The sequence below is a fragment of the Phaenicophaeus curvirostris genome, chromosome 15, assembly GCF_032191515.1.
Source record: "Phaenicophaeus curvirostris isolate KB17595 chromosome 15, BPBGC_Pcur_1.0, whole genome shotgun sequence".
Lineage (NCBI taxonomy): Eukaryota > Metazoa > Chordata > Aves > Cuculiformes > Cuculidae > Phaenicophaeus > Phaenicophaeus curvirostris.
In genome coordinates, this window is record NC_091406.1 from 3,042,521 (window position 1) to 3,067,500 (window position 24,980).

Here is a 24,980-nt window from a genome sequence, read left to right on the forward strand (position 1 = left end):
AGCAAACCAGTGGGTGGAAGCTAGGCTAGACTTGGCAAAATAAACCCATAAGGGAATAAAACCCTCAGGAAACACAGCACTCGTCCTTCTGCAGGTAGCGTTTCCCCCAGCCCAGCTGCACTAGAAGGGATGGAGCAGGAGCAACACAGGGTTGCAGGACTGCGTATGGAGGGGAGCATGGAAGAGCAGCTTTCATGGTAGCAGCACGTAGGAATTTTCTTTTCTGTGGGAATACAAGGCCCAGCAAAACCACCAGCAAGAGTCCTGATGACCACCCCACCAATGCACACTCCAGCCTGGGCACTGCCATCTCTGGGCAGCAGCCCCAGCGCCAGGGAAAGCATTTTTATGGAAGTGCAGAGCCACTGGGCTGGTTTGAAACTGCTATGGGGATCACATGGAATGCCACAGAGAGGTTTAATTCCCCTGGCATAGCCTAGGAGCAGATGAAGAAGCCATCCCACCACAGCTCCCAGGTTTGGCACTTCTATTGACCACCATATTAACCATTATTTCAGCAAACGATGCAGCAAACCATAGGGGAAGGGTGGGGAGACACTGAAACGTGCAGGCTGTTGTTAAAATTGCTGCTTAGCTGTGTGGCAGTTACTTACCCATGTGGTTTATGCAGAGAAATCATGCAAATAAATATAAAGCCGTGCTTGCTGCAGACTGAGCACAACTTGCTTGATGGCAGAGAGAGCATCCCATCTCATAGAATCATAGAATAACCAGGTTGGAAGAGACTCACCAGATCATCGAGTCCAACCGTTCCTATCTCGGCCACCTGGCAGCCAGGTCCCCAAGGAGCTGCTGTGCCCCCCAGCTCAGAGTCAGGTGGCTCTGAAAGCACGTTGAGATCTTTCTTGGGTGGACAGCGTGCGCCGGGGGAAATGGGGGCTTTCACAAAGAAGCTGAACTTCTCTTGGAAGTAATTGCAGGCGCTCAGTGTGTTGGAGCAGCCGGCACAGATGGAGGTTGGGAATAATACAGTAATAGCCCAAGCTTGAGCAGAAGGGGTTTCTATTAAGTGCGATGCTTAAACTGTAAATTCCCCACAATAACCTGTAATACCTCTCTCTGTTCCCTATTGCAGACACGAACAGCAATGTGAAATGCCTTTAAACACACCCGTTGTAATGTTTCCTACCCATCTCTTGCTGAGAGAAAAGCAATAAAACAAGGCTGGATGGCACCAACAACAACCAAAAAGCAAAACTGGTGAAGCTGCCTGGTTGAAGAACATCTCCTTACACAGCTCCCACCTGCGGGCACAGAAACATTTCAGGCATTGGTGCTGAGCATCTCAGCAGTGCCAGCATCCACATTTACCTGAAATGGGATTTTAGCCTTAGAGTATCTTACAGGCATAACTATATTCAATATCTTATAGGAAAAACTGCATTCAGAGGAAAATCCCATTCGACATGGGAAGAGAAAGGTCTTGACTCATACCTTCTATTGTCATGATGCATGGCATCAGCTATTGCCGAGGTTCAGCCTTGTGGTTCTCACAGCACAGTGGGGTCTCTGCATCCTTGTGGCAGGTCCTGGTCTTCCTGCAAAGTGAATCTCCTTCTCTCCTGCACAAGTATGTATTTTATGCTACAATGGACAAAGAACCTCACAGTTGTCTGATATGAAAATCATTCCTTGGACATTTCCTGGAGTGGGGAAGGGAAAAAGCCACAGAACACCACAGAAATTCAGTTTCTCATGCAGCCTCCACCACCCAGGCAGGACTCCTACCCCTGATCCCTTTTCTCCCACAGGATGAATCCAGTACCTACTTACATCCCACACAAACGTTTCTATCCAAAGGCCACTGCAAACACGACTGAGATCACCAGCTCATTTTATGTCAGACACTAAACAGACATAAGATGATCACTTCAAGTTAATTATATAACAATTAAGCCCTCATATTCCTGTCATCTGCAACTGTCAACGGCAGCCTGAGCAGAGCTGGAAGAGCTGTCACTCATCGCTGCCAGCTTCTGAGAGGTGTCAAAATAGGGGTAATTTTGCCTGCAGTGCAAGGTAGCGGCAATAAACAAGCGATCGTGCTCCACTTCAGAGCACCAGCATGGAGCAGCTGCCAGGGTGGTGGGGATGGAGAAGTCCTGCTCACCAGCGGCATGGGAGAACACCCCAGGGTAGTGCAGGGAGCACAGCAGCACAGGGTCCACACATCCCAGTGGTGGCGTCACCTCCTTGCCTTGTGCAGGCAAGCAGTGTAAAGCATATGTACTTAAGCACGTTATTAGGAAAAACTGAATACCAATTTGCACATACTTTTCCCTACAGGATCAGAAAATGAAAACTGAGGAAGGAAACGCGGCTTCATTCACTGTTGACCCCAAAGATACAGTTCCTCGAGGTGCAGCTGAGCGCAGCCATCCACTCCAGCACGTGTGGAGAGCTGAGTGGGCTCCTGCTCTGCCGGAGGATGCAGCGATAAGACCACAGCCTCTCCCAGCTCCTCTGCTCAGCAGGCCTGACCCTGCTCTCTCACTACATCTTCCATAGCTGAATCAGATGTGTCTTGTCCCCCTCTCCCATGAGGTCTATACATAACTCCCAGCTTTCTCTGCCCCCTCCGGCTGCCTCCTCTCCTGGCTGAGTCACAGAGCTCCTCAGGCACACACTCACTACTGGAGATACCACTTTATTACTATTTCATTTTCACAAGCACTAGGTACGGCTTGCAAGACTTCATTTAGGATTGCTGTGCTGCCTGTCAAAAACCCTTCCACCTTTCTGGTTTCCAAGCGAGTCATCATCACTGCTCCAGCAACATCCCATCAACCAGCAGCAGGTAAAGAAGAATCTCTAATTCAATTAAGATAATTAATTTTTGAAACAGAAGTATATTGATTTACATGGAGGGTTTCCCTAACCCTTTCTCATCCTGCCTCACCAGGAGTCCTCTGACCTCTCGGCCCTGCCTGCATCCAACCCACCTTTCAGCTGTTCCTTGTCATAGTATCACCAGGTTGGAAAAGACCCATCGGATCACTGAGTCCAACTATCTGCTCCGTCTTCAGAAGAAGGGCTGGCTCACAGCACTGCCCAGCCCATGCTGCCGGAGGTGGAGGCACCAGGATGGAGATTCCCAATCCCAGAGGTCCTGAGCACGCCTTGCAGCTTGGATTCTCATCACCAAGGAGCAGATTGCACCCCTGCTCCAGGCCATGGCCACGTCCACCACACTCAACCAGCTCGCTTGGTGATGCCACTCCAGGTGATGCCACTCCAGGTGATGCCAGACATCCCCAAAAGCAGGCAGAGACCTACAGAAAACACAGAAGCAAATTTGAGCAAAGGGGATAAATCTCCACACAAACATGACTTTTTGCATCCATGTCTTTTTCCAAAGGAGAGCCGTTAACCACATTATTTTTCCCCCGAGTAATAAGTGCTCATCTGCCCTTTCTTACTCCTTAGTTTGACTTTCTATTTGCCTTCACAGAGCAAGTAACTGAGCAGCTGCAAAGCATATTTTGTTCCACGAAAATAATTCTATTCCCTGACACCAGCTCCAAGCACTCAAGTTCCAGAGATCATTGCACACCTCCCCAGCTCCTAAAAAACATCAGCACCGAGAGGTTAAAGATTTTAAAGCCTGCTGCCACCTATGGATGGAAAGCAGCGAGAGCAGGAGTCCTCCCGGGGGTGGGCAAGGCTGAAAGGAAGGATTGAACTCTGAATAAAAGGCATCAGTAGTGGGGAGATGCCAGCAGCCCTGGGCAAGAACTGAGCTTTCTCCTACTTCAAACAAACTCACCAAGAGGGCTGAGGGAGGCTATTGGGAAATGTGCTACCCATCGTGTGAAAACACACAGGACAAGAAAGGAAATAAACCGGTTCTTTTAATTGCTGGATTAATCCGATTACAGCATGTTTGTTGACAGAACCTAGCTTGCCCTCCCCTCTTCTCCCTGTTCTGCTTTAATTAAATCCTTTAAAAGTTATACATATTTGCATTCAGATTGCTACGGTGATAATTTCTGCAATAAAACTCTACAGAATACCCAAAAGGGATGTTTGTGGGGCCACAGAAACTACAGAGCGGCATATTCCATCCTCGCTGGAAGAAGCGGGGTTATCGGTACTAGAGAGGACATGGTATTTGTGTAGCACCATATCTAACAGAGCTTTCGGGTCATGGAAAAGGCTATCTGGCCCATGGCAGGGGACTCCCCACCCCAAGAGCATCTCATGGGTTGCAGTACCAACCTTTTACCTTAAGCTGGATAAAGAGGAGAGGGTAGGGAGCGTGATGCAGCAAATGACCACAGGCCAATACATCATACAGACCATATTCAATGCTCAAACACACGGGTTTAATCTGGTTTTGCTCTGGTTATTTGCATACACACTCTGAAAGCAGGCACAGCATAATCCTCTGATCTCAGGCATCCACCGCAACCACTGTGTTTTCTTTAGAGAAAGATTTAATACTTTCAACACGGGGTTAAAGGTGTCCTATCATTTTATTACTTTTTGTAATTTCATAAGCTTCAGCATCTTGAAAAACCTGTTTTTCTTTCATCCTGAGTCATTTTGCTTGAAGAAACTATTGTTCTAAACTGTGACTCATCATTTTGCATCACCACTTTCCAAACCCCTCGGGGCACACGGGCTTGGAAGCCGGCAATGCCATCCAGCCTTTATTTATCAATAAATAGGCACTTCATCCCTGCATTGACTCATTGCTCTTTAAGTCTCATTTTGTTCCTACTTCCCAACTGTGAACCTGGAGCGATCATTCTCTTTGCTTTTATAACAGTCTTCTACAAAGAGCTTTCCCACGAGCCATGTCTGCCTGCTGTTTAAATGCAAAGACTTGCAAAGAAAGACAAGTACCTTAATGCTAGTGCTAAAATACCTTGAAACACCAGGTTTCCAGAAGCCACCCTGCTATGAAGTAGAAAACACAATCACTTTTTAGTGCGATATAGCTTATATACTAGACCTCATGGGGGAAAGGAGGTCACTGTCCACATCATAGACTCATGGAGTGGTTCAAGTTAGAGGGGACCTCGAAGCCCATCCAGTTCCATCCCTGTCGGGGGCAGGAAAACCTCCCACTGGATCCAGTTGCTCCAAGCTCCATCCAACCTGTTCTTGAACACCTCCAGGGATGGGGCAGCCACCACAGCTCTGGGCAACCTGGGTCACCTCTAGCCAAAGTTTCCACAGCAGCCACCAAGATCTCACTGCTGCTAGAGCTGCTCGGCCACGCAATACCAGGCATAACTGTTTTCATAGGGGAATGAATTGAACTTGAAGCTTTTCTTTGGCTCTTGAGCAGCAGTTACACGCTAGCCTGGGCTCCTGACTTAAACCTTGCCAAGCACGGCTCTCCTCCAAGGACCTTCCCTGTACTGTAGGAGGCTTGTAGGGGGATGCTGCTCCTTCCACCTTGCCTCATTTTTCAGTCTTAGCACAAAACCCCACCAACTTCCCACAGCCCAGGGCTGGAAGCTGATAATTCCCTAGGGAGGTACAGAAAGACAGACCAACAGGAGCAGGCGCAGAGTTACAGCACATGCCCTTTAGGCTGCATTACACAGGGGGAGAGATAAAGGCACATGCTGCTCCAGGTTTGGGGATGCTGAGGGTGAATGCAGGCCTACCATCTGGTTTTGAGGGGCCTTTTTGCTCAGGCACTTGCTGCAATAAGACTGGAATCTGATTGCCTCTTCTGTGAGATGAGAAAACCAGGAATGAAGTAAATCTAGGATCCTACTGGTCCTTTTTTTCCTCCACGTTTTTGCTCTCTTTCCTTACCCCCGTCTCCAGGACAGGCTCTGGTTTGCCTCCCACCTGCCAGCACCCGTCTGCCTGCACAGGCTTGTCCCAACCAGCTCCTGCCCTGTACAACCCCGCACACAGCCCACTCCCTGCTGGCTCATTCCCCTCCGGCAACGGGCTCTGGATCCCAAAGCAGCTGCCTGAGCCTCCCTGCAGCACCGACTGCAGCAAGCGCGGGTGCTGGATGAGGAGATGCTGTGCTAGGGCAGACCCATGGTAGCCCCTGAGTATTGGGGAGGAATCGAGCATCCAGGGTAGGGAACATCACTGACCTTTGCAGCTGGGATGCAGGCTCAGTGCTGGAGCTGGTGCAGAGCGGAGATGCCAGGGCAGTCCCCGTGAGTGCAGGTGAGACATCTCCTGGAGAGGAGCAGATTCCAGCAGGAGACCCAGGGCAGGACCAGCTCCTTCCCCACCGGAGCCTCGTACCACACAGGTCACTGTCAGTACCACCTACTGCATGCAAAAGCAAAAAGTGTATGTGATCCATCACTCTCATGCCTTTTTTCCCTCCTTTTGCAATCTTGAGACATATTCTTTCTTTTAATTTTGCAGAAAGGATCCAACTCCCAACTGCACAACTCTTTTAACAAGAATTTATTTCAAATCTGGGCTGTACAAAAGAAAACATACTTTTTTTTTGGTGATTTTTTTCTTTCTAGATACTGTCTTTGTGAAGTGCTTTTATGTCCACATGGTACATGAAATATTCTTACAGAAACTCACAGTGCCTTCCTCTTACCTGGGAAGAAAAGCAGTGGTTTCTTTGCTCCATCGCCTGATCCACTTCCCTGTCAATAAAACCCTTCAGCAGCAGGATGTTCTGCGCTTAGTTCAAACTCACTTTTTCCTCCCAGAGAGGTGCAAGCCCAGTGATAGCTGACCAGGTCAGACAAGGACTCCCCCAGCATCACCTCCCCGGTGTGCATTTCATAATTCTGTGTTTACGAAGACATAAATAGACCTCATCCCAGTCACATGCGTGAGGATCTGTTACGCATTCTTTGCTGCACTCAGACTCGCAGCAGCTCTGTGAGCCAACCACAGTGATCCTAAGTTTTTTTGGCTTTCCTTGTTCCTCCCAGAATAATAACAGCAAAAGACACAAGCAAACCTTTTGCTGATTCTCTCCTGCCTTCTGCCTGACAAGGGCTTTGAAAATAGAAGCTGAACAACTTCTTTGATAGAGGGCCCCCTTATGAATGTCTTCTCTGGGATTTTGAACAGCAAACTCAAAGAAAAGCTCTCCCAAAACAGCCTAGGAAAAAAAGTCATACTGAGTTTTAAGCTTGGGAGACCATTCAAATGACAGGTTAGGAAACAAAATTATAGTACAGCAGTGGTCAGAGCAGACAGAATTGGATGAGGAGAGGAAAAATAAAAGGACTAAAAAATCAAAAAGAATTTCTCTTTGCAGGCAAATTTTCTGCTACAAACATCAAGAGGACGGGACACGTTCTCTAAAAACTGCTCAAGTAAACATCTCATTTCGTAGGAACACCCAGAGTTCCTTACACCGATGCTAAAAGTGTCTCAGATGCCACTAGCAAAGCACAAGCTCTAAAAAAAGGCAAACTATATTATTAGCTCTGCCTCCTGTTCTGCCTAAATGCTGCTTCCCCAGGCAGCACCCAGAACTCCAGCTGCTTGCTCTCCTGGAGCTGCACATCTGAATTTCTCCCACAGCATCTCCTGTAATTATTTATTCACCAGTGAAGCAAAAGCTTTTAATTTCCTCTACTGCAAAGTTTCTGATTTTCTCAGCCTTTAAAACCTACCAAGAGCCGACTTCCACTCGGTGTCTTCTGCAATTTTATGCTAATGAATCTCAGTATCAATATTTTGGATAGATTTCTTTTATACCTCATGTGTGCATGTGTATGTACAAGACTATTTACATAATATAGATACATTACACACATACACACATAGAGAGCATGAAATAGAAGAGTTAACTGGCACATACAGGAGTTTTTCTTTCACAGTTCTGATTTATTTGAACCTAAACTAAAATCCTGCTCTAAGAAAGCAGAGAGAAAACAGCACTCGGGCACCGGGGCTGGAACCAACAGTCTAGGCTGAACTCAAAATCCAACTTGGGTGCCAACAGGCATGAGAAAGCATAAAATATGGTTTTAAGTTTTGCAGCTCGTGCTTATCTCTGGTCAGAAGTCAAGTGCATTGAACAAGTGATCTCAGCTTTGTCCTTGGGGAACAGTCGGCCAAGGATCAGCAGTCTTCAGTGACTTCGCAAAACCCTGTTTGACTGTAGGATACTGGAGAGATTTCAAAATAACCTGACAAGTGCTGGCGTTAGCATAGCACGCACAGACCGACTGAAACACAGCTCCTATCACTCCAGCTAATTTCTGTCTCCCCCCTTGGCTTTCACAAGCAGCAGCGTTTCCACACACTGGCCCCCGGGGCAGCCCACAAACAAGCTGCGGCAGAGCAGCATTGAGAGCCCTGTTCATGACTGTTCTCCCTTGTACCTCACTGGCAAGAGGACATTTTTCAAGGCATTTAATTTTTCCCCTTCTTTGCACAGCCAGGAAGCTGACCCAGTATCTCCTAGAGGAGGGCAGCCCTTGCACCGTGGTCCTCAGTGCCGACTCCTCCTCTAGCACAGTCACTACTCGATTTGCCACCCCTACAAAAGCTTTTTGGGTTAACAAACCTTTAACAAAGTTTTTAAACTAACCTAAAACCAATTCCAACCTTCCTCTCAAGAGCCACATTCTTATTGAAAAGCAGCTGCTTTTGCTCAGAGACCCTATGTGCTACAAACCTGAGCTACTTCACATCCTCTCGGCAGGTAAAGATCAGGTTCTCGTGCTCGGCTCGGCTTTCCCACCTGCATGAACAATTGTGAGCGCCTGTCCCATCCCTCCCCAGCCCAGCAGCGTGTCACAAGACACCCCTTGAAAACACACCAGCTCTATCTGCGCCTGGGGTTGGGTACTCAAGTATCATTAAGTTGCAAAGATCAGGTGTCCAACAGCTCATCCCTATCCAAGCTACTAGCTTGTTCCACCTACTGCTGCTCCTGAGAGTTAGCTGAACCACACAGAGCGTAAAGTACCACTGTTGCGGGGCAAAATCTAACCAAACAATATAAATCCTTATTAAATTATCCTTTTGCAAGGACAGCATTTCTTTACAGAAAGAATAAGCAATTACAAGATCCAAGCTTTGCACCCACTCTACATGTTGCAAGACTTTGTGCTGTTCTTTTAACTTACCTGCTAAATATTGTTGGGTGCAACATGATTGACAGCGAATGGTACACAATTAGAGCAGCTTTTTGTTACAAACACAGAGGAGTTGACCCAAAATGCCATTGATTTACCCATGGTTTGTGCAGTCTCTTCAGCAGCTCACATGTGATGAAGGCTTCGGGCATCACTCTAGGACACAGGCAAAGGGTACCCAGTTTAAAGGACGCATTGCTTCATTCGGTGTTGCTGGTGGTTGCTGTGAGAGCTCTTCTTATTCAGGCAGTGACCAAGTACAATCTAATCCCTCTGGACCTCAGCGTTGTCACAGGTTAAACAGGGACAAGAGCCCTACGCCTCACACAAGGATGTTGAGGCAGCATTAGCAGGTAGAGAGCTTCAAGATCAAGGAATGAAGCTCATCAAAGGCTCTAAAATATTACTATGAAATTTCTTACTGCGATGGGACAAGTGCCACAAGGAACAGGGATATGGCTTTTTAATGCTTTTTTACCGTAACTGCTCACTACCAAATAAATTTATAATTCTAGTTCAAAAGCAGTCAAGTAAGAAATAGTTGGAAAAATGTAAACCAAAGAGAACAAGTACTTGGGACTGGAAAATAGTTCTCTGTCACAGGAGATTAATTCACTTTCCCATGGGCTGTGTCGAATAGGGTGGTGGGGACACTGTTTGATAAGCACCTAAACTCAGTGTCAGCTCTCGTGCATTACAGTCCCACCAAGTGCAAATCCTAGAGGGCAGCGGGATTCCAACACAGCATCACTTGCCAGCAAGAGCAAATCCTTCCATCTCACTTTAAAATTGCAACGAAGGAAATGTCATTTTTTCCATCCTCAAAGTTTTCCGAGTAGAGGATTTGCTTCCATGCAACACGACAGCAAGCCTGGCAAAGAAGGGACTGAATTATTACTGCACGCAGCCGAGAAAACCCAAACTCGGTACTGGCCCATGTGCTAAGTCAGCACGCTTTATTCGTGGGTTTGAGAATTCAACAAGAACTACCTGTTTAAAGCTCCCTTTCTTCAAACTCCAAGTCATAAATTTTCTATTCCCAATACTTGGGATGGGATAACATAATAACAAACACCACATTAAGAACATCTTTAAGAACACTTTCATCTTTAGCTTCCTTCTGCAGTTTATTATATAAATTACGCTTTTCAACATTTAGAGCACTCACATTTCAAAACAGAAAATGTTTAGTTCCCCACTGAGATACTAGTGCAAAAAGTGGTTTATCTAAGTGCAAATAAGTTACACGTCCCCACTGACAGCCAGGGGATTAGGCTGTTGGTAATACAACTCCTAAGTCCATAACGAACAATTACAAGGATCTATGCTACATCTGAGCACATTCCAGTCAATAAAAATATTGGGTTGGTAACAACCCAATACTCTGACAGTACAAACAAGAGAAGAGCAATTTGACTTCAAGCAGACCTGTGAATTCACTGGGATTGGAGACCAATACTATCATTTTTCTGACCTGATTTTATAAATAAGTAAATGCCAAATGTTCTGTTTGATGTTCAATTCCTATTATTAAAGCACAACAAAGCTCACGTGCATGCAGGTATTGTATTCCAGTGAATGCCATAGGTCCTCTTTGGCACATCATAGACAGTACCCAAACATGGAATACAGAAATATTAATGAAACCATCTTGGTCTGGCAAAAGGATAAATGAGAAAGCCCAAAGATCCCCTTCCCATCTCCAATGCCAGCACCTGTTGCTGAAAAAAAAAATATTAAACCAAGACATAAGACAAATACAGCAATGCCTCTCAGTTACACAGTACATACAACCCAAGTTTAATTAAATCCAAGCAAAATTTATCTTTTTGATCCATAGATGCTAGTATATAGGGTCACTGCAGTGAAACGCAGGCCATGTTGTCAGTAATCAGCATCTCAGAAATCTGCATTCATTTCTCTTAAAGAACTGTTGTGATGTAAAACCAGGTGAGACACTTTATAACACCTTTATTAATGAATCTTCTTTTTCACATTCTTTAAAGTGATGTTTAATTGAAATCTGCATAGTCAAGAGTGCAAAAAAAAATATAGAATTCGGACCCAAATACGAATGTTGCTTTTTTTAAGTTAAGACCAGTCATAATGGTAAAAATAAGCAACCTCCAGAAATAAATGACTGGAGAGATATGTCAGGAATGGGGATAAAAATCACCAGAAGTCTTGTCAGTATATTTGTCTGTTAATGAAGTCTTCACACAAAGACACAGAACACCCATCCACATTCATGTGCACAACAGAACATCAACTACAGAAGAAAGATGCTTCCTCTACTGAAGGAAATGGAACAGAGCAAGATTCTTTGTGTATTTCACCGAGTGTTGATCAGCTGTTCCCACCACAGGAACCATCACAACACCCAGGTGGTTGAACACAAGGTCCAGATTTCTTCATGCCCTTATTACAACCACATTTAAACTAGCATCCTACAGTAGGAAACATGAAATCTGAGTACGCCCATAATACTAAGAATTACTCTTAACACACTTCAAAAGCAATATCACCTCCCTTCTTTCTTAATTCTTAATACTACCATCCCTTTCCTTGCTGCTAACGTTATTTGCAGCTGGTTGGAAGAGCAGCTGAAGAGGACCTCTCAGTGCCCACGTAACGGCTCAGCCTGTGGAAGTGGTCTGGAGCAAACCACCAACACCTCCACCTCCAGCTTCATCTCCATACGCGTGGGCAACAGTCCCAAGTCTCCCACTTCAACACCACAGCATGACTGCAAACAGCACTGTTAATACTTATACCACCTACGAAGTTAGCTGCTGTTCTCATTACAACCATCATCAGAAAAATCCTAGAGGGGGAAAAAAAGAATAAAAGAGGCATGTCCCCTAAGTAAGGATAGTGGGTAAAGACTCACACATCATCCACATGCTGGTGAGACCCATTTCTTACCTCCAGTTTTGATTTATGTGACAGAGATGCTACTCTACAGCCGAGCACTAGTTTAAATGCAGATTTCTCTCATGCTGGTGATTTGGAAAAGCTATCTGATACCATCACTCTGAACTTCGCCACGCACAAACCAGGCTTAACACTCTGCACATGACTGTGCAGTAATAAACTTCAGTTTTAATTAGTTAGGTGCTGGATTATTCACCTATTCAAATGCACAATCTAGGACTGTGGGAACTGATCATCAATATTCAAATGTACAAGTTCAGATCTGGGCAAGGAATAAGTCCATTTATTTGCTCTGAGCCTAAAGGCTTTAAATCAGAGATTTAAGCCCAGTAAGGTCAAGAGAAAAAGTTATTTGTGAAATCAAACCAGTCAGAAATACATTTGCTACTACGGATATTGGAAACAAAGCCTGAAGTATTTTGGAGAAGATCTACAACAGCAAGTAAAAGGGATCAGTAAAAATCCTTGCTGCAGTTCATACTGGTACAAGGAGGAAACAAACTACTCAGCAACACTCGAACCCACCACAGTGAGATGGTGACTCCGGGGCTGAAACTCAGCCCGCGTTCAAGAGATGAGAACGAAGCATGTAGAAGCACCACCCCCTGCTCCACGGCAGTGCCAGCCAGCACCAAGGTGCTGACAGACACACATGCCTCAAAATCCCCTCCTCGGGGAACTAATGCACTAAAAATAGGGAAAACCAGGCAGAAGTCTGGAATAAAGAACTGCAGGTAACCAAATTCTACCCCAGAAATAAGCCACTCAGGCAGCCAGCAGCTGCCACGCTGGCTTGGTTTCAGGACAAGATCACAGGAAACAATCCAGCTCTAAGCACCAAATAAAACCAGCCGATTGGGTGCGGGATGATAAATTTTCACAAGCAGCAATAGCAATAATATTTTTTTCCTGGCGGTTTCACAGGCAAGTCTTCTAGCAGACCCCAAACCTAATAAAATTAGAAACAGAATATTTAGTGCAACGGTTTTCTTAATTTCTTCAGGAAAACCCCTGTGTTTCTTGAGTCACTTCAAGGGTTTAATTCAAGAGAGCAGTAGAGCGAGACCACTTTTAACATCAGTTGAAGATTTACATTGGCACAGCTCATTTACATTACTTGTACTTTTTAAAGGTGGTGGTTATAAGGGCATCAGATTAGATTTTTCTTTTACCAATGCAAAAGCCTAAAATAAATGCAATTTGGTAGTCAAAACACCTTACTCTAACATACGATCAAACTCCTTTGTGGCCTTCTGTGTTTCAGGAAAATATCCCACATATTCAGATCATCAGGCAGCCTCACTAGTTAAGACACATTAAAATGAAACGATTTCCATTAAAGTTGCCAAAAACTGGATTTAAATTTATTGCATGACGTTGCATAAGAAAGTGTATTATTGAAAACGGTAAGGCATCATGCAATCATCCATCAGCTAATTATTTATTTATCCCTTGAAAGATGGTTATATACTCTAAAGTTATAAAACCAGTTTCAAAAAAGTACATAAAAAAATTTAACATAAGCATTAAATATTTTTCACATGTTCGTAGTTTTTTAGCTGTTAAAAAGTGCATTCAAACATACTGTACTGGAAAGTTGCTCTGACCAAAAACGGTGCCGGAATCCTGTTAAATTAAAAGCTGCAAAAGAATGTTGTATGGGATTAGCAAGCTCATGGGTTGTGGTACTTAAACTTACAAACTGGCTTGAAATCATTTTTCAATCCTCACACTTACAATTTAGCGTCTGTGGTATAATTAGCTAAAAATGCGTATTTTTATAACTAAACAGTCAGATGAGTTCAAGTTATGTACACTGAGTGATCAAATAAGGAGCAGACTTAATATTCAGACATGGGACAGAATGTACCAATGTGATTTTGGCATTAATTAATGTACTGTGCCATCCAGCGGAAGCCTTCCCCGTAGCCTTGTCTCTTTAGCACGCTGCACATAAACACTTCTAGCGGCCTTGCGTTCAGTTCTTTCAATGGTATACTGCCCTGCAGAGACAGAAACATTTATAACAAGTGTTTAATGGCTTTAAATTGGAAGGGGGAAGATTTAGACGAGGCATTAGGAAGGAATTTTTCATGATGGGAGGCCCTGGCCCAGGCTGCCCAGGGAAGTTGTGGCTGTCCCATCCCTGGAGGGGTTCAAGGCCAGGTTGGATGGGGCTCTGAGCAACCTGATCCAGTGGGAGGTGTCCCTGCCCATGGCAGGGGTGGAACTAGGTGGGCTTTAAGGTCCCTTCCAACCTAAACCATTCCATGATTGCAATACTGTAATTGGAAGACAGCTGATTTACATGGACCTTGGTTTCTATGGAATGTCATTATTTAACTTGTGTTGGATACTGGAATTTCATAAAATAAACTAATCTAAAACTTGAACAAGTTCCTAAGATTACGGTCACTCGAGAAATAACACTGAGCACGTTTTCCATGCACATCTACCCTTGGAGAAGGTGAAGTACACAAAGCCAGAGCGTAATAGGAAGTATGTGCCCAGAGAATGGGAGAGCTCCCACTCAACTCTCAGTCACAGGTCCCCTCTCTGTTTCCAACAGCTTTCGAACCAGGTTGAGAAGCACGTTTGCTACCAACCGCAGGACTGGCCACAGCAAGAGTGCAAGTTGCTTGCTTGCCAAGATGAGCACAGTGCAATAAAGCTGTTGCTCAACTGGAGATTCACAACAGTATTCGTACTTCACAGACTACATGCTGTGTTGTAAAACCAGGGCAAGACATCAAAAAATAATACAAGTCCATAGTAACCATAAAACTAACCTGTGCAATCCTCTTTCACATAGAAAACAAGACAGTAAAGATCTCTTCCTGCACAACCTAGGCTCTTACTGGCGCTGAACTTTAAGGAGAGCAGCTAAGAATAAATACACTTAGGAGAACTACAAGACTAGGTGCCCACCTCCACGGAGCCACACTGATGGTCATCTAATGGGAGATGGGACAGAAGCCACACCGGAACAGCTCTATCAGCTGCAGAAAGGTGTCCTTCCAAGGGCAAAGGACAATGGATTAACTTGTTTCAAGTGCCCTGCATCCAATGTCTCCTTAAGTAGCAGACCGTATTTACTTTACAGGAAGAAACGTTAAGTATCACAAAGATCTAACACGAATCTGTCTTGTCGCTACCGATGCCAGTAGGAACTTTTTCCTCACAACCTACAAAGTCAGATTGCAACAGCATAAATCCATTCCCAAGCTTTAGGTAAATATGTTAAGTAACACATAGTACCAAGGCATCTGCACTTCAACTGAGAAAAGTCAATTATTGAAGGACTTCATCCAGTTCTCTCTTATAGCTCCCCCTAGAACTAGAGTCTGTGAAAACTTGCTCACTCTTTTGAAGTTCTGCATAGGAAAGCTGAAGAAGTAAAGTACAATTAAATTTGCTCTGGAAAAAGTCTGGCATCAAATATGATGTAAAAAAGCTGTAGTAGAGATGCATACACAAAATGAGACACCACAATTCATTAATTCCATATACAGTTATTACATACCAAGTACATTATAAATTAAGAACCATTTATTTTGTGTAGCGGGACTGAACTGGAGTCAGCACATAAATAAGTCAAATAAACACCCTAACAAAAAAACCCCAAAGCTATCAAAAACAACAAAAAAGGAGCATTACCTTTCCTGTTGTCTGGCCATACAGACCAAACATCTCTCGTAACCTCTCTTCGCTAATGGCTTCAGGTCTGTCAATCTTGTTACCAAGAATTAGGATAGGCACATTAGCAATAGTTTCATCTGTCATTAGTGACTACAAAAGAAAGGAGAAAGAAAGAGAGATTAATTTAGAACACAAGAGGTCAAATTGCTGCTCCTCATGCCCAGGTGGCAGCAGAGCTCTGTTTGACACCGGGAATTTGAGCTTATTTCTTAGAAGCTGAAGTTTAAACTTCAAAAACTTAAACTTACATCAAGTTCTTCTTTTGATTCAAGCAATCGATCATGATCTGCACAGTCCACCAAGAACACAATGCCATTAATCGCAGGCAGATAGTTCTTCCACACTCTGCGAGCTACAGGGAAGATGTAGACATCAGGAAATATTTCAGGGTTATTAGGCACTGGAACGGGCTGCCCAGGAAGGTGGTTGGGTCACCATCCCTGGAGGTTTTTAAAGGACAGGCAGATGAAGTGCTCAGGGATATGGTTTAGTAGTGGTCAGGTACGATTGGACTCTATGACCTCAAAGGTCTTTTCCAACCGAGCAATTCTACGATTCTATGTGAATTAAAAAGAAAAGGAAATTATGCCAAAATTCAGAGCAAGGAACTTTAGTTATTAAGGAGACCGTTATCACCACTCTATCCCATGTGCACACCAAAGCTTTCTGAGTTTCCCCAAGAACTGTATCATATGCAAGTTTGAAGCATAAAGCTTAAAGGTAAAAATAAACCATTCACAGTACAGAGTCCCCTTCAAAGTACAGATATCCATCAAAAATTTATGCTCTACTGCAGCTCTTCCCAAACTGCATTACATTTGGGATGTGTGATACACAGCTCAGATAAAGAGAGTAGTGGATGTTTTTTATACCAAAGTCAGTGTGGGAAGTCAATCTCTAAAGCACGGTTGTATTTCTGAAACAAGACAGACTTTAGACAGCCCTAACTCAATTCAGTGAAGTGAGTCAAGGTATTCTTACCTTGAGCATGTCCCCCCAGATCGAATGTAGTGAAAGTCATGCCAGCAATCGTCAGCTCTTCTGAAGCTAGAAATACACAGAATTATGTTCTCTGTGAAGATTATGCAGTGTATTAGATGTCTAATCTTGTAGGATGTTGACTTTACTTGCCGTCAAAATACCTTCAGTATTTTGATATTCAAGAAACAAATCAGAGCAATACATTCTCCCCTCAAAATCAACGACACACGTGCTTAACAGTTAACATCATTCTGTTGTTAAAACACATGTGAAGTATCTACAATGCTAAGATTAGCAGAGGATATTTGCATGTTATTTATCCCTAGACATTACACAAACAACAGTTGGCTCTGGCATCTGGTTTGCCACATAAATGGCATTTCACGTACGACACCGCTCAAGATTTCTCCCCTTCACATCCTTTCCCAGTTCCTCAGCTCCTTACTCGACTTCACCAATCTTCGTTTCTAACCTGTGCTGAACTTTTTCTCCCACGAGGCTACCAGTATAACAACTTGACAGCAACCTCCGAGCCAAAAAAACCGTTAACAGCATACTGAAATTCTAATTTTCCAGCTGCACAGAGAAGCTGCTTCCAAACACTGCGAGCCCAAACTTCCCACAATTTCTGTAATCTGGACTCTCGGTTCTATCATTCTGCTTGTCACCCACTCTTAATTTAGATCTACCACACTGAACTATCCTACAGGCATTTTTCTGACTATTGCCTGAACTATCTACAAATTGCAATCCCAGAAATTCCTTTGCTCTTGCCCAGTTACGCTGGTGGGTCTTACGACGCATCATCAGATCCTGCTTCTCCTGCAAGACTTTAAACACATTCTAGCTAGGGAACCAGCAACATTAACTTACTGGGGTGTAACGTGGGGACGTGTTGTCCCAGTCTGTCATCTTTGAGCATGTGCAGCAGCGTTGTTTTTCCAGCATTGTCCAGTCCAAGAAACACTAGTTTGCCCGATTTCTTGTACAGTCCTAGAACGAAGAAGAACCTACTGATTAATCAGTTAAATTGCTAGGAGTTCATTGCTCCTGGGAGCAAAATCACCTCTAGTGCTAGAGGAGTGTCACAGTCATGGTACAAAATACAGACAGGCCAAGCTCCACCGTGCACTTATCGATGCCCTTTATCCCTTTTCTACTCGTACAAACTACACTCACACTTGCTCCTGTGCCTGCTGCACTACAATAATGTGCTTCTCCCCCACTAAGCATCCCATAAGCCCCATGGGAGCTTAGGAGCCACTACTGATCCCACAGCCTTCACGAGGGCTGAACGCTCACAGAGTGGGGAAACACATATACACACACGCTGAAATCACATTTCTTCAAGAGGTTAAAAACAGAGCCATGTTCCTAACACAATTCTCTCTCTTCATGCTGTGTAAAGAGAATTGCAAAATGCACCCAAAGATTGCAGCGTGGGAGCTTTTGAAGTCACCAGGATCTTTCACTAGATAATTTTGTCGCACTCTACAATACACTGGGGAAAAGTTTATTTTCCCACCACTGGGATGACACACAAGCATTTTGTGCCGTACACAATCAGACCTTCCTGTTAGAGGGCAACTGTCCCACCGCTGTGGTCCCTAGACTTAACTGCACCTTCTCCAGCAAACACAACCAACTGTCCTCATCTACAAAGTTCTCCTGCCGTCCCACGCTGTGACCCGGGCGCAAGGACTCAGCCAGCTGCCCTGGGTCTCCCTGCAGGAGGGAGTTTCTGGGATCCCCATTTTTTCTTCTTATCTAATGTGTTATCCTCTACGTGTTTTCTTTGGTGGGATTTTAAGCACTGCTGCTGCTCGGACAGCCCCGCTGATGCTGCAGCACTACCAGGGCATACGTGTCTCTGCCTGGTCGACCTTTACACCGCTGCTGTTTGCTCACCTCTCCCCCTGCCTTTAAACTAATCTCTGGGATTGCATTCCAGCGGGGATATGTTTTGTAATTTGCAGGAATGAATATTCTTTCATATTCCTCAGCTCATTTCACTAATGAACTTTATTACTACAGACACTGTAGGATGTTCTTTCAACTCCTAGTTCTCAAACTCACCTCACATGCCCAAATATACTTCATTAAAATAGAGTGGAGGAGAAAGAATTCATGTTAACAGACAAAGGAGGAGTGGACAAACATTTTCATATGCTACCTCACACCACAGGAGAAACTCTAGTTCACATTCACCTTATAAGTTAAGCAAAGCCCTATTAAACCATAGCAAAACAATTACATTTTTGCCACTCTCAGCCTGGAAATCCAGGAGCCTTTTCTCCCAGATCAGGTGCTGCTGCTTTCTCTGAAACATTTCACGCTTCCCAAATGTCTTTCATAGAAACGCAAGATAAACAAGCAGCAACACTTCAGCTATTCGCTACACTAAGACTATAATTTATGTATCTGTAAGATTCTCTCTGCATTCTAAAAGTGTGCAAAGGTTTACTTGATAACGAGATCGCACCAGCCTGCAGACAGGACAACCCTCCAACTGCAGGGAGTGCCCTAAAGGTTATAAACACCCTTCTTCAGCTGTGAAAATAAGCAAAAATGAGAACGGAAAGTACTTCTTCTCGAATAAGAGGGACATACTGAAAGCTCCTGAACTCTCCTTCCTCCTTCCAGCTCCAGTACCTTTCACCAGGATTAGACTTTGCATGCACAGGAATGGAAAAGAAGAGCTAGCGTGCAGTAATCACGGCTCGGCTCAGTAAGAGGAGATAAGGAAGATTAGCCAACTCGGTTAAAACTTCACCAATATTTTGATAGTTGGCCAAGGGTCTAAACATTCAGCAAAAAGGTTTAAACTTTCGACTGATAAAAGGCAGGTGGCACAGCTTGCCATGCTTCATTAGTCTCAAATGCTTTTTATCCTCAATAAAGCCACTTGGCACTCGTAAACTGTGCCTTTTACTCAAATGATCCGCAACTTCTGTTCCTCTTCTTAGTAATCTAACACTCCCTTTCCTCCTGGATTCTTTCTCTTCCTCCTGCTTTGTACAAGCCAATATTTCACTTTGGATTGATATGGATTGCAGACTCTTTCGGCCAGACAATACTTTCCTGAGGCTCTTCAGCAGATGCCAGTGAAGTCTCACACTGATTTGCAGTGACATCAGTCACAGAATAAGGTGCTGCTGAACAGGAGAAAGGGCTTTAACAGCCAGCACTGATTTTGTGTAGACAGCCTCTCATATATTTGGATTCTCAAGTGATTTCCCCACGTGCAAAAGAGCTGAACTAAAATAACCAAGTTCAGTTCTTCACAGCACAGAAAATCAGGAGAAACCTCATAGAAGTCAACTCCGTTACACTGGTTTAAACTTAGTATGATTAGAAAAATCAAACCTATCAATGTTCATGAAAGAAAACATAATTTTTCCGAGAGGTTAAAGGATTAAGATAAGATTGTGTGGAGAGCAGGCTCTGGAATACTCAGTACTTATAAGTGAAGCTTTTGTTTGAGTGTTACTGAAGACACACCAAAACAAATATTATTATTATTATTTAACCCTGTGGCTATGTTTGAAGATAACAGAGATGAACAGACATTTTATACAAGAACAGCAGAAAAGAAAAACCCCACACAATAAAAACTTACCTAAAAACTGTAATACGCTACTGAAACCACTGTAAATCCAATCAAATATGAAGGACATATCTGAATCTTACAGTCTGAAATAAACAGAAAATATGATGCATTTAAGATCTGTCAGGACAGCACATTAAACATTAAGATATTTATAGATAACATAAGTCATTTAAAGTCCTGCTTGAAAAATAAAAATCAATTTTGTTTTGGTAAACTGCATCAATGACACCACAACACATTAAAAACATCAATGTAGAAACTGAAAACAGAATTCAGACCTCACAATTCAACAACAAAGGCCTTTTCCTCCCTTCAGAAAACGCCACGTGGACAGAAGTCTTTGCTAGAAGTAAAAATAATTTTATCTTAACTACGGTTTGGTGGAGGCGTGCAACGTTCCCCTGAAGACTTCAAATGGAATCTTCACATCAACTTTTCAACTGGGAAGAAGTGGCACTTTTGAGAGGGCAAGAGCAGGGTCAGCACGCTTGGGAGCTGCTGGGGCTTGAAGCACAGGAGATAAGAGAGGAAAACATTTGGAGAGGTTGAATCCAGAGAAGGTTGATACCCAATAAATCCCTACGGTCCACACAGAACCTGTCTGTTGGGTTTGTAATGGGAAGCAACTCCCTAGCACAAAGCACAGGAATTGCCATTCCAAGACCGTGACCTCCTTTACTGTCCTTCACAGGCTGCTACAATTTAAGCCTTGAACGCAATTAAAAAAGGACTCTAGAACACCACGTTTCCCACCAAATTAGACTGAAGGTCAGAAGGTCAAGGGGAGAGCAGTCAGGATGACTACAGCCAACACTCCAGTTGTGCCACAGGATCATAGAATCCCTAGGTTGGAAAGGACCCACAGGATCATCGAGCCAACCATTCCCATCAATCACTAAACTGTGTCCCTCGGCACCTCATCCACTCGCCTTTTAAACACCTCCAGGGAAGGTGACTCAACCATCGGTCAAATATAGTCGACCACCACAGGCAGAACACCCCTGGCTACCAGGATGAAGCTGTTACTCCACAAATACATCATCTTTGTGATATGGTTAAAAAAATACAAGGCTGCTATGCTGGTCCTTGGGAAAGAAGCACGTGGCCAGGATGGATTGTGCAGACTGACAAATTCACTTGTTTCTGCCCCAGAAAAATCTCTCTGCAGGGCTGCTCTCAAACAATTGGCCACAGCAGAGGTGCTGGGGGAGCTCTGGCACACCTTGAGTGCCCAGGAGGACAGGCAGCACAGAGGAGGAATCGTGGCTACTGCCAAAGCGATGCATCAAGCCATCACTAGGTTCACCACACAGCCACGAGCAATTAATTTCTTAGCTTTCATCTTAATTTCCTCATTATCTAAAGTGAGGATAATCACGCTGAAGGCACCGGTTTGACAGCGAGTCTAGCACGAAAGCCTCTTGAAAGGCTAAAGGGCAACATCCTTAGAAGCATTTAGCCAGCTAGCCCTCCTAGAGCACATAACCACTGCCAACAACATCTGGGGACGCTGGGATTCAACTACCCTTGAGAGACATCCTTGAAAGACAATATGGAAAGAGAAGGGAGGAACAGTCCAACGACATCTCCTTGCACTTGAACAAAAATCCTCTCAGCCGCGTTTGCCTCCTTGGTTGAAGATGATGGTTGAGTCCTTGGTTTCTCCATAATTAACCCAAAAGCCTCACCCACATCCCACATAGCTCTGAACAACTGGTGAACTACAACAACCACAGGCTTTAAGAACACAAATCACATACGCTCGCCAGTGCATAAACACCCAGTTGCACAACGTCACAAGTGAAACTGTCCCTTGCGTAGCTAAAAAGCAAAGGTCAAGACTAAGCAAACACGGCAGAACCCACACATCAGCAGATTTATTTATTGCTTGAGCAAAATACCGATCGAGAAAAGCCTCTATGGGGTTTAGAAAAACCATCGACTCAAATAACCTGCAAATCAGGGCAAACAGTGTGATGTAAGAGAAGTGCTCGTATTACTGCGGTGAGAATAACTTCACAGAGTTTAGTTGTATTAACCTTTTCCATCTATTAAACTCGTGGATAAAACAACACCACAATATCTTTACATGCTACAGCGAAGACTTTAAGGGGCAAAGTTCAAATGATTAAAGGGAGAGCAGGATTAGTCTGCAAACACACATTAATCACATTAATACAGGTTAAATTTCCATCACCACAAAAAAAAGGTTGGTTTAGAAACAAAGCTATCCAAATACACGCAGAACAGCCTCTGTATCAGCTGGCAGCGCTTGCAGGGGAAATACTGTTAAAACGAGGGAGAAAAAAATGGGCCACTAATTGTAAAGGCACACTGGTAATATTTGAATAGAGATATTAAATCTACTCTTATCACACAGGAAAGGTAACCGCATAATTCACAGGAGTGTTAAATCAAAGCATTTTAAAAAGCCATAGTGGCTCTGCGCTGGTATCACGAGTTGTTAATGCTGCCGGGACATCCAAGTCACGAATCCCTCTGGAATTAAGGGGAGAGCGAAGGCTGCTCAGTGCACACAGACTCAAACTCTCAAGGCCGTGTTCAAAATACCAGAAAAGCAGAACAATGAAAACTCTGCCAAGACTGTTCATAAGCCGCGAGGAAGACAAAAAGTACCGTTTCAGGATTATTTTAAGGGTTCCCTTGAAAACAATCAGCTGCAAGAATACATCGGCTTTAAATAAAAAATTGCACTGGACACAAGACAATCTTTTGGAACCAACTGTTTTTACAGACATCACCACTTACTCCTGCCTCCTTAACAAAACTATGGAAGTGAATTTTCTGGCATCACATCAACAGCAGATGGCTAACACTTCAAAAATGTCTCCAGCAACCCTGGCTAACATTATTTCATCAGCAAAATATCATTTAGTAGCCCCCACGGAGCCCCGCAAGCCAGCCTACAGCCCATGGGATGGGTTTGCCTACAGGAAACCATAAGGATGTGGAACTCCCACTTGGTGGCTTCAGTAAAACCTTGAACCAGCCTCCTGAGGGGAAGGTCACTAACAGCAAGGACTTGCAAGTAAACTCACTCCCACTTCTTTCTTTCATATTCTGAAAAACAAGGAATTTTTTCCCTACTGTGCACGTGCATTTTTCTAGCTACAAATTCTCTATTTCACTTCTAAGCCAGTTAGAACAATGCTTACTTCCAAAGCTGGTGAAACAGACTTTTAATGCAGTTGGTCAAGTATCATATAAACAGGATAGCTTAAAGCTGTCATTGCACACATGCTCATTTTAACACCGTAAGACATGACCATGGACAACAAAAATCAAAATCTCTGTGAAACTTGGTGAATAAGCTGATACGTGACCTTCCAGTACCTGAAAGGAGCCTACAAGAAGTCTGGAGAGGGACTACTCATAAAGGCTTGTGGTGATAGGACAAGGGGGAACGGATATGAACTGAAGAAGAGCAGAGAGAGACTAGACATGAGGAAGAATTTCTTCACTAGGAGAGTGGTGAGACACTAGAACAGGTTGCTCAGGGAAGTTGTGGCTGCTCCATCCCTGGAGGTGTTCAAGGCCAGGTTGGATGGGACCTTGTGGGTGACCTGACCCAGTGGGAGGTGTCCCTGCCCATGGCAGGGGGGTTGGAACTAGATGATCTTCAAGGTTCCTTCCAATCCAAACTATTCTATTATTCTATGATACCTGCTTTCTCCAGCCCAGTTCATTCTATGCTAAGAAACATTTTGAGAGAGCATTTTAAAAGCTGAGGAAAATGACAGAGTGGGAAATCAGGTAACAGCACAGATTTATGGATGTTTTGATCAGTATTTTGACAGCAAACCAGCTCTGAGATTTCAAAACAAACGCTCATCTTGCCGGTCTGTTCCCAGCTGGGCTGAAAACCAGAAGGATTGTGCATCGCACGACAGGTGACTTGACTTCAGCTGTACTGCACCCGGTTCTCTGAGACCTTATGTGTCATTAGCACAGATCTTAAGCACATCAGAAACAGCGAGACGAGCAGTTTGTCCAAGCAGGCAGCCCTGCAGCACCCTCCTCCCTAAGGGCACCTGATCCAGGTTCACAACACCCAGCTGTCACGGAATCGTGGGATGGTTTGGGTTGGAAGGGACCCCCAAGCCCGTCCAGTTCCATCCCCCGCCACGGGCAGGAACACCTCCCACTGCATCAGGGGCTCCAAGCCTCCCTGCAGCGATTTAATCGCTTATAAAGAACCCCTAAAAGCCACGATTGCTGAGGAGATAAAGCTACTCGGCCTGGCAGAGCGCTACGAGAGCCGCACGCCAGCGGGCAGAGCCCAGCGAGCAGCGCCGGGGGCACAGCCGCCTCCGGGCACCCCCGGGCATCCCGGAGGGGGCTCCCAGCAGGATAACGGGGCCGCTCCGGGCAGGGCTAGAGAACGGCCCGGCATCCCGGGAGCCCCCGCTGTCCCCGAGCTCGCCGACCGCCGCCTCCACCGAGCCTGAAGAGCGGGCACCAGGCCACCGATCACACCGACCCCGACCCCGACCCCGACCCCGACCCCGACCCCGACCCCGACCCTACCGGGCTCTCGGCCGCTGCGCTGGGTGCCGCGGGTGCCGCCGCTGCCCCCTTAAGGCGCGGCCCCGCCCGGTGCCGCAGCGCCGCCGCCGCCGCCGCCGGAAGTGCCACGTGTCCCCAGCGCGCCTGCGCGCGCCCCG

The 24,980-nt window shown here is 44.8% G+C and overlaps 3 protein-coding genes across 8 annotated transcripts in view; 1 reads left to right on the forward strand and 2 right to left on the reverse strand.

The window, feature by feature from the left end:
- Positions 1-24,980, reverse strand: part of SKP1 (S-phase kinase associated protein 1) — a 259,109-nt gene that overhangs the window by 200,300 nt on the left and 33,829 nt on the right. The gene's annotated exons all lie outside the window — the stretch shown is intronic.
- The window catches only part of DDX46 (DEAD-box helicase 46), a 104,926-nt gene that overhangs the window by 25,591 nt on the left and 54,355 nt on the right, over positions 1-24,980 (forward strand). The gene's annotated exons all lie outside the window — the stretch shown is intronic.
- SAR1B (secretion associated Ras related GTPase 1B) lies at positions 10,173-24,980 on the reverse strand. 2 transcript variants are annotated; one of them, XM_069869331.1, is made up of 7 exons: positions 24,844-24,980; positions 20,305-20,378; positions 17,559-17,678; positions 16,686-16,751; positions 15,953-16,056; positions 15,663-15,794; positions 10,173-14,008 (listed from the first exon to the last, which is right to left on the reverse strand). In XM_069869331.1, exons 2-7 carry the CDS (start codon positions 20,360-20,362, stop codon positions 13,892-13,894), a joined length of 597 nt encoding a protein of 198 aa, XP_069725432.1. In that variant the 5' UTR covers positions 20,363-20,378; positions 24,844-24,980; the 3' UTR covers positions 10,173-13,891. The 2 variants fall into 2 exon arrangements, with proteins under 2 accessions (XP_069725432.1, XP_069725433.1); XM_069869332.1 differs by lacking the exon at positions 24,844-24,980 and adding an exon at positions 20,667-20,690.

Excerpts from the sequence above, each read along its gene's own strand:
- SAR1B (XM_069869331.1), bottom strand. The coding sequence starts at position 20,362 with ATGTCCTTCATATTTGATTGGATTTACAGTGGTTTCAGTAGCGTATTA. Across the intron at positions 17,679-20,304 it reads TAGCGTATTACAGTTTTTAG|GACTGTACAAGAAATCGGGC; the intron begins GTAAGTTTTTAT and ends TCTTCGTTCTAG. Across the intron at positions 16,057-16,685 it reads TCTGGGGGGACATGCTCAAG|CTCGCAGAGTGTGGAAGAAC; the intron begins GTAAGAATACCT and ends TCTTCCCTGTAG.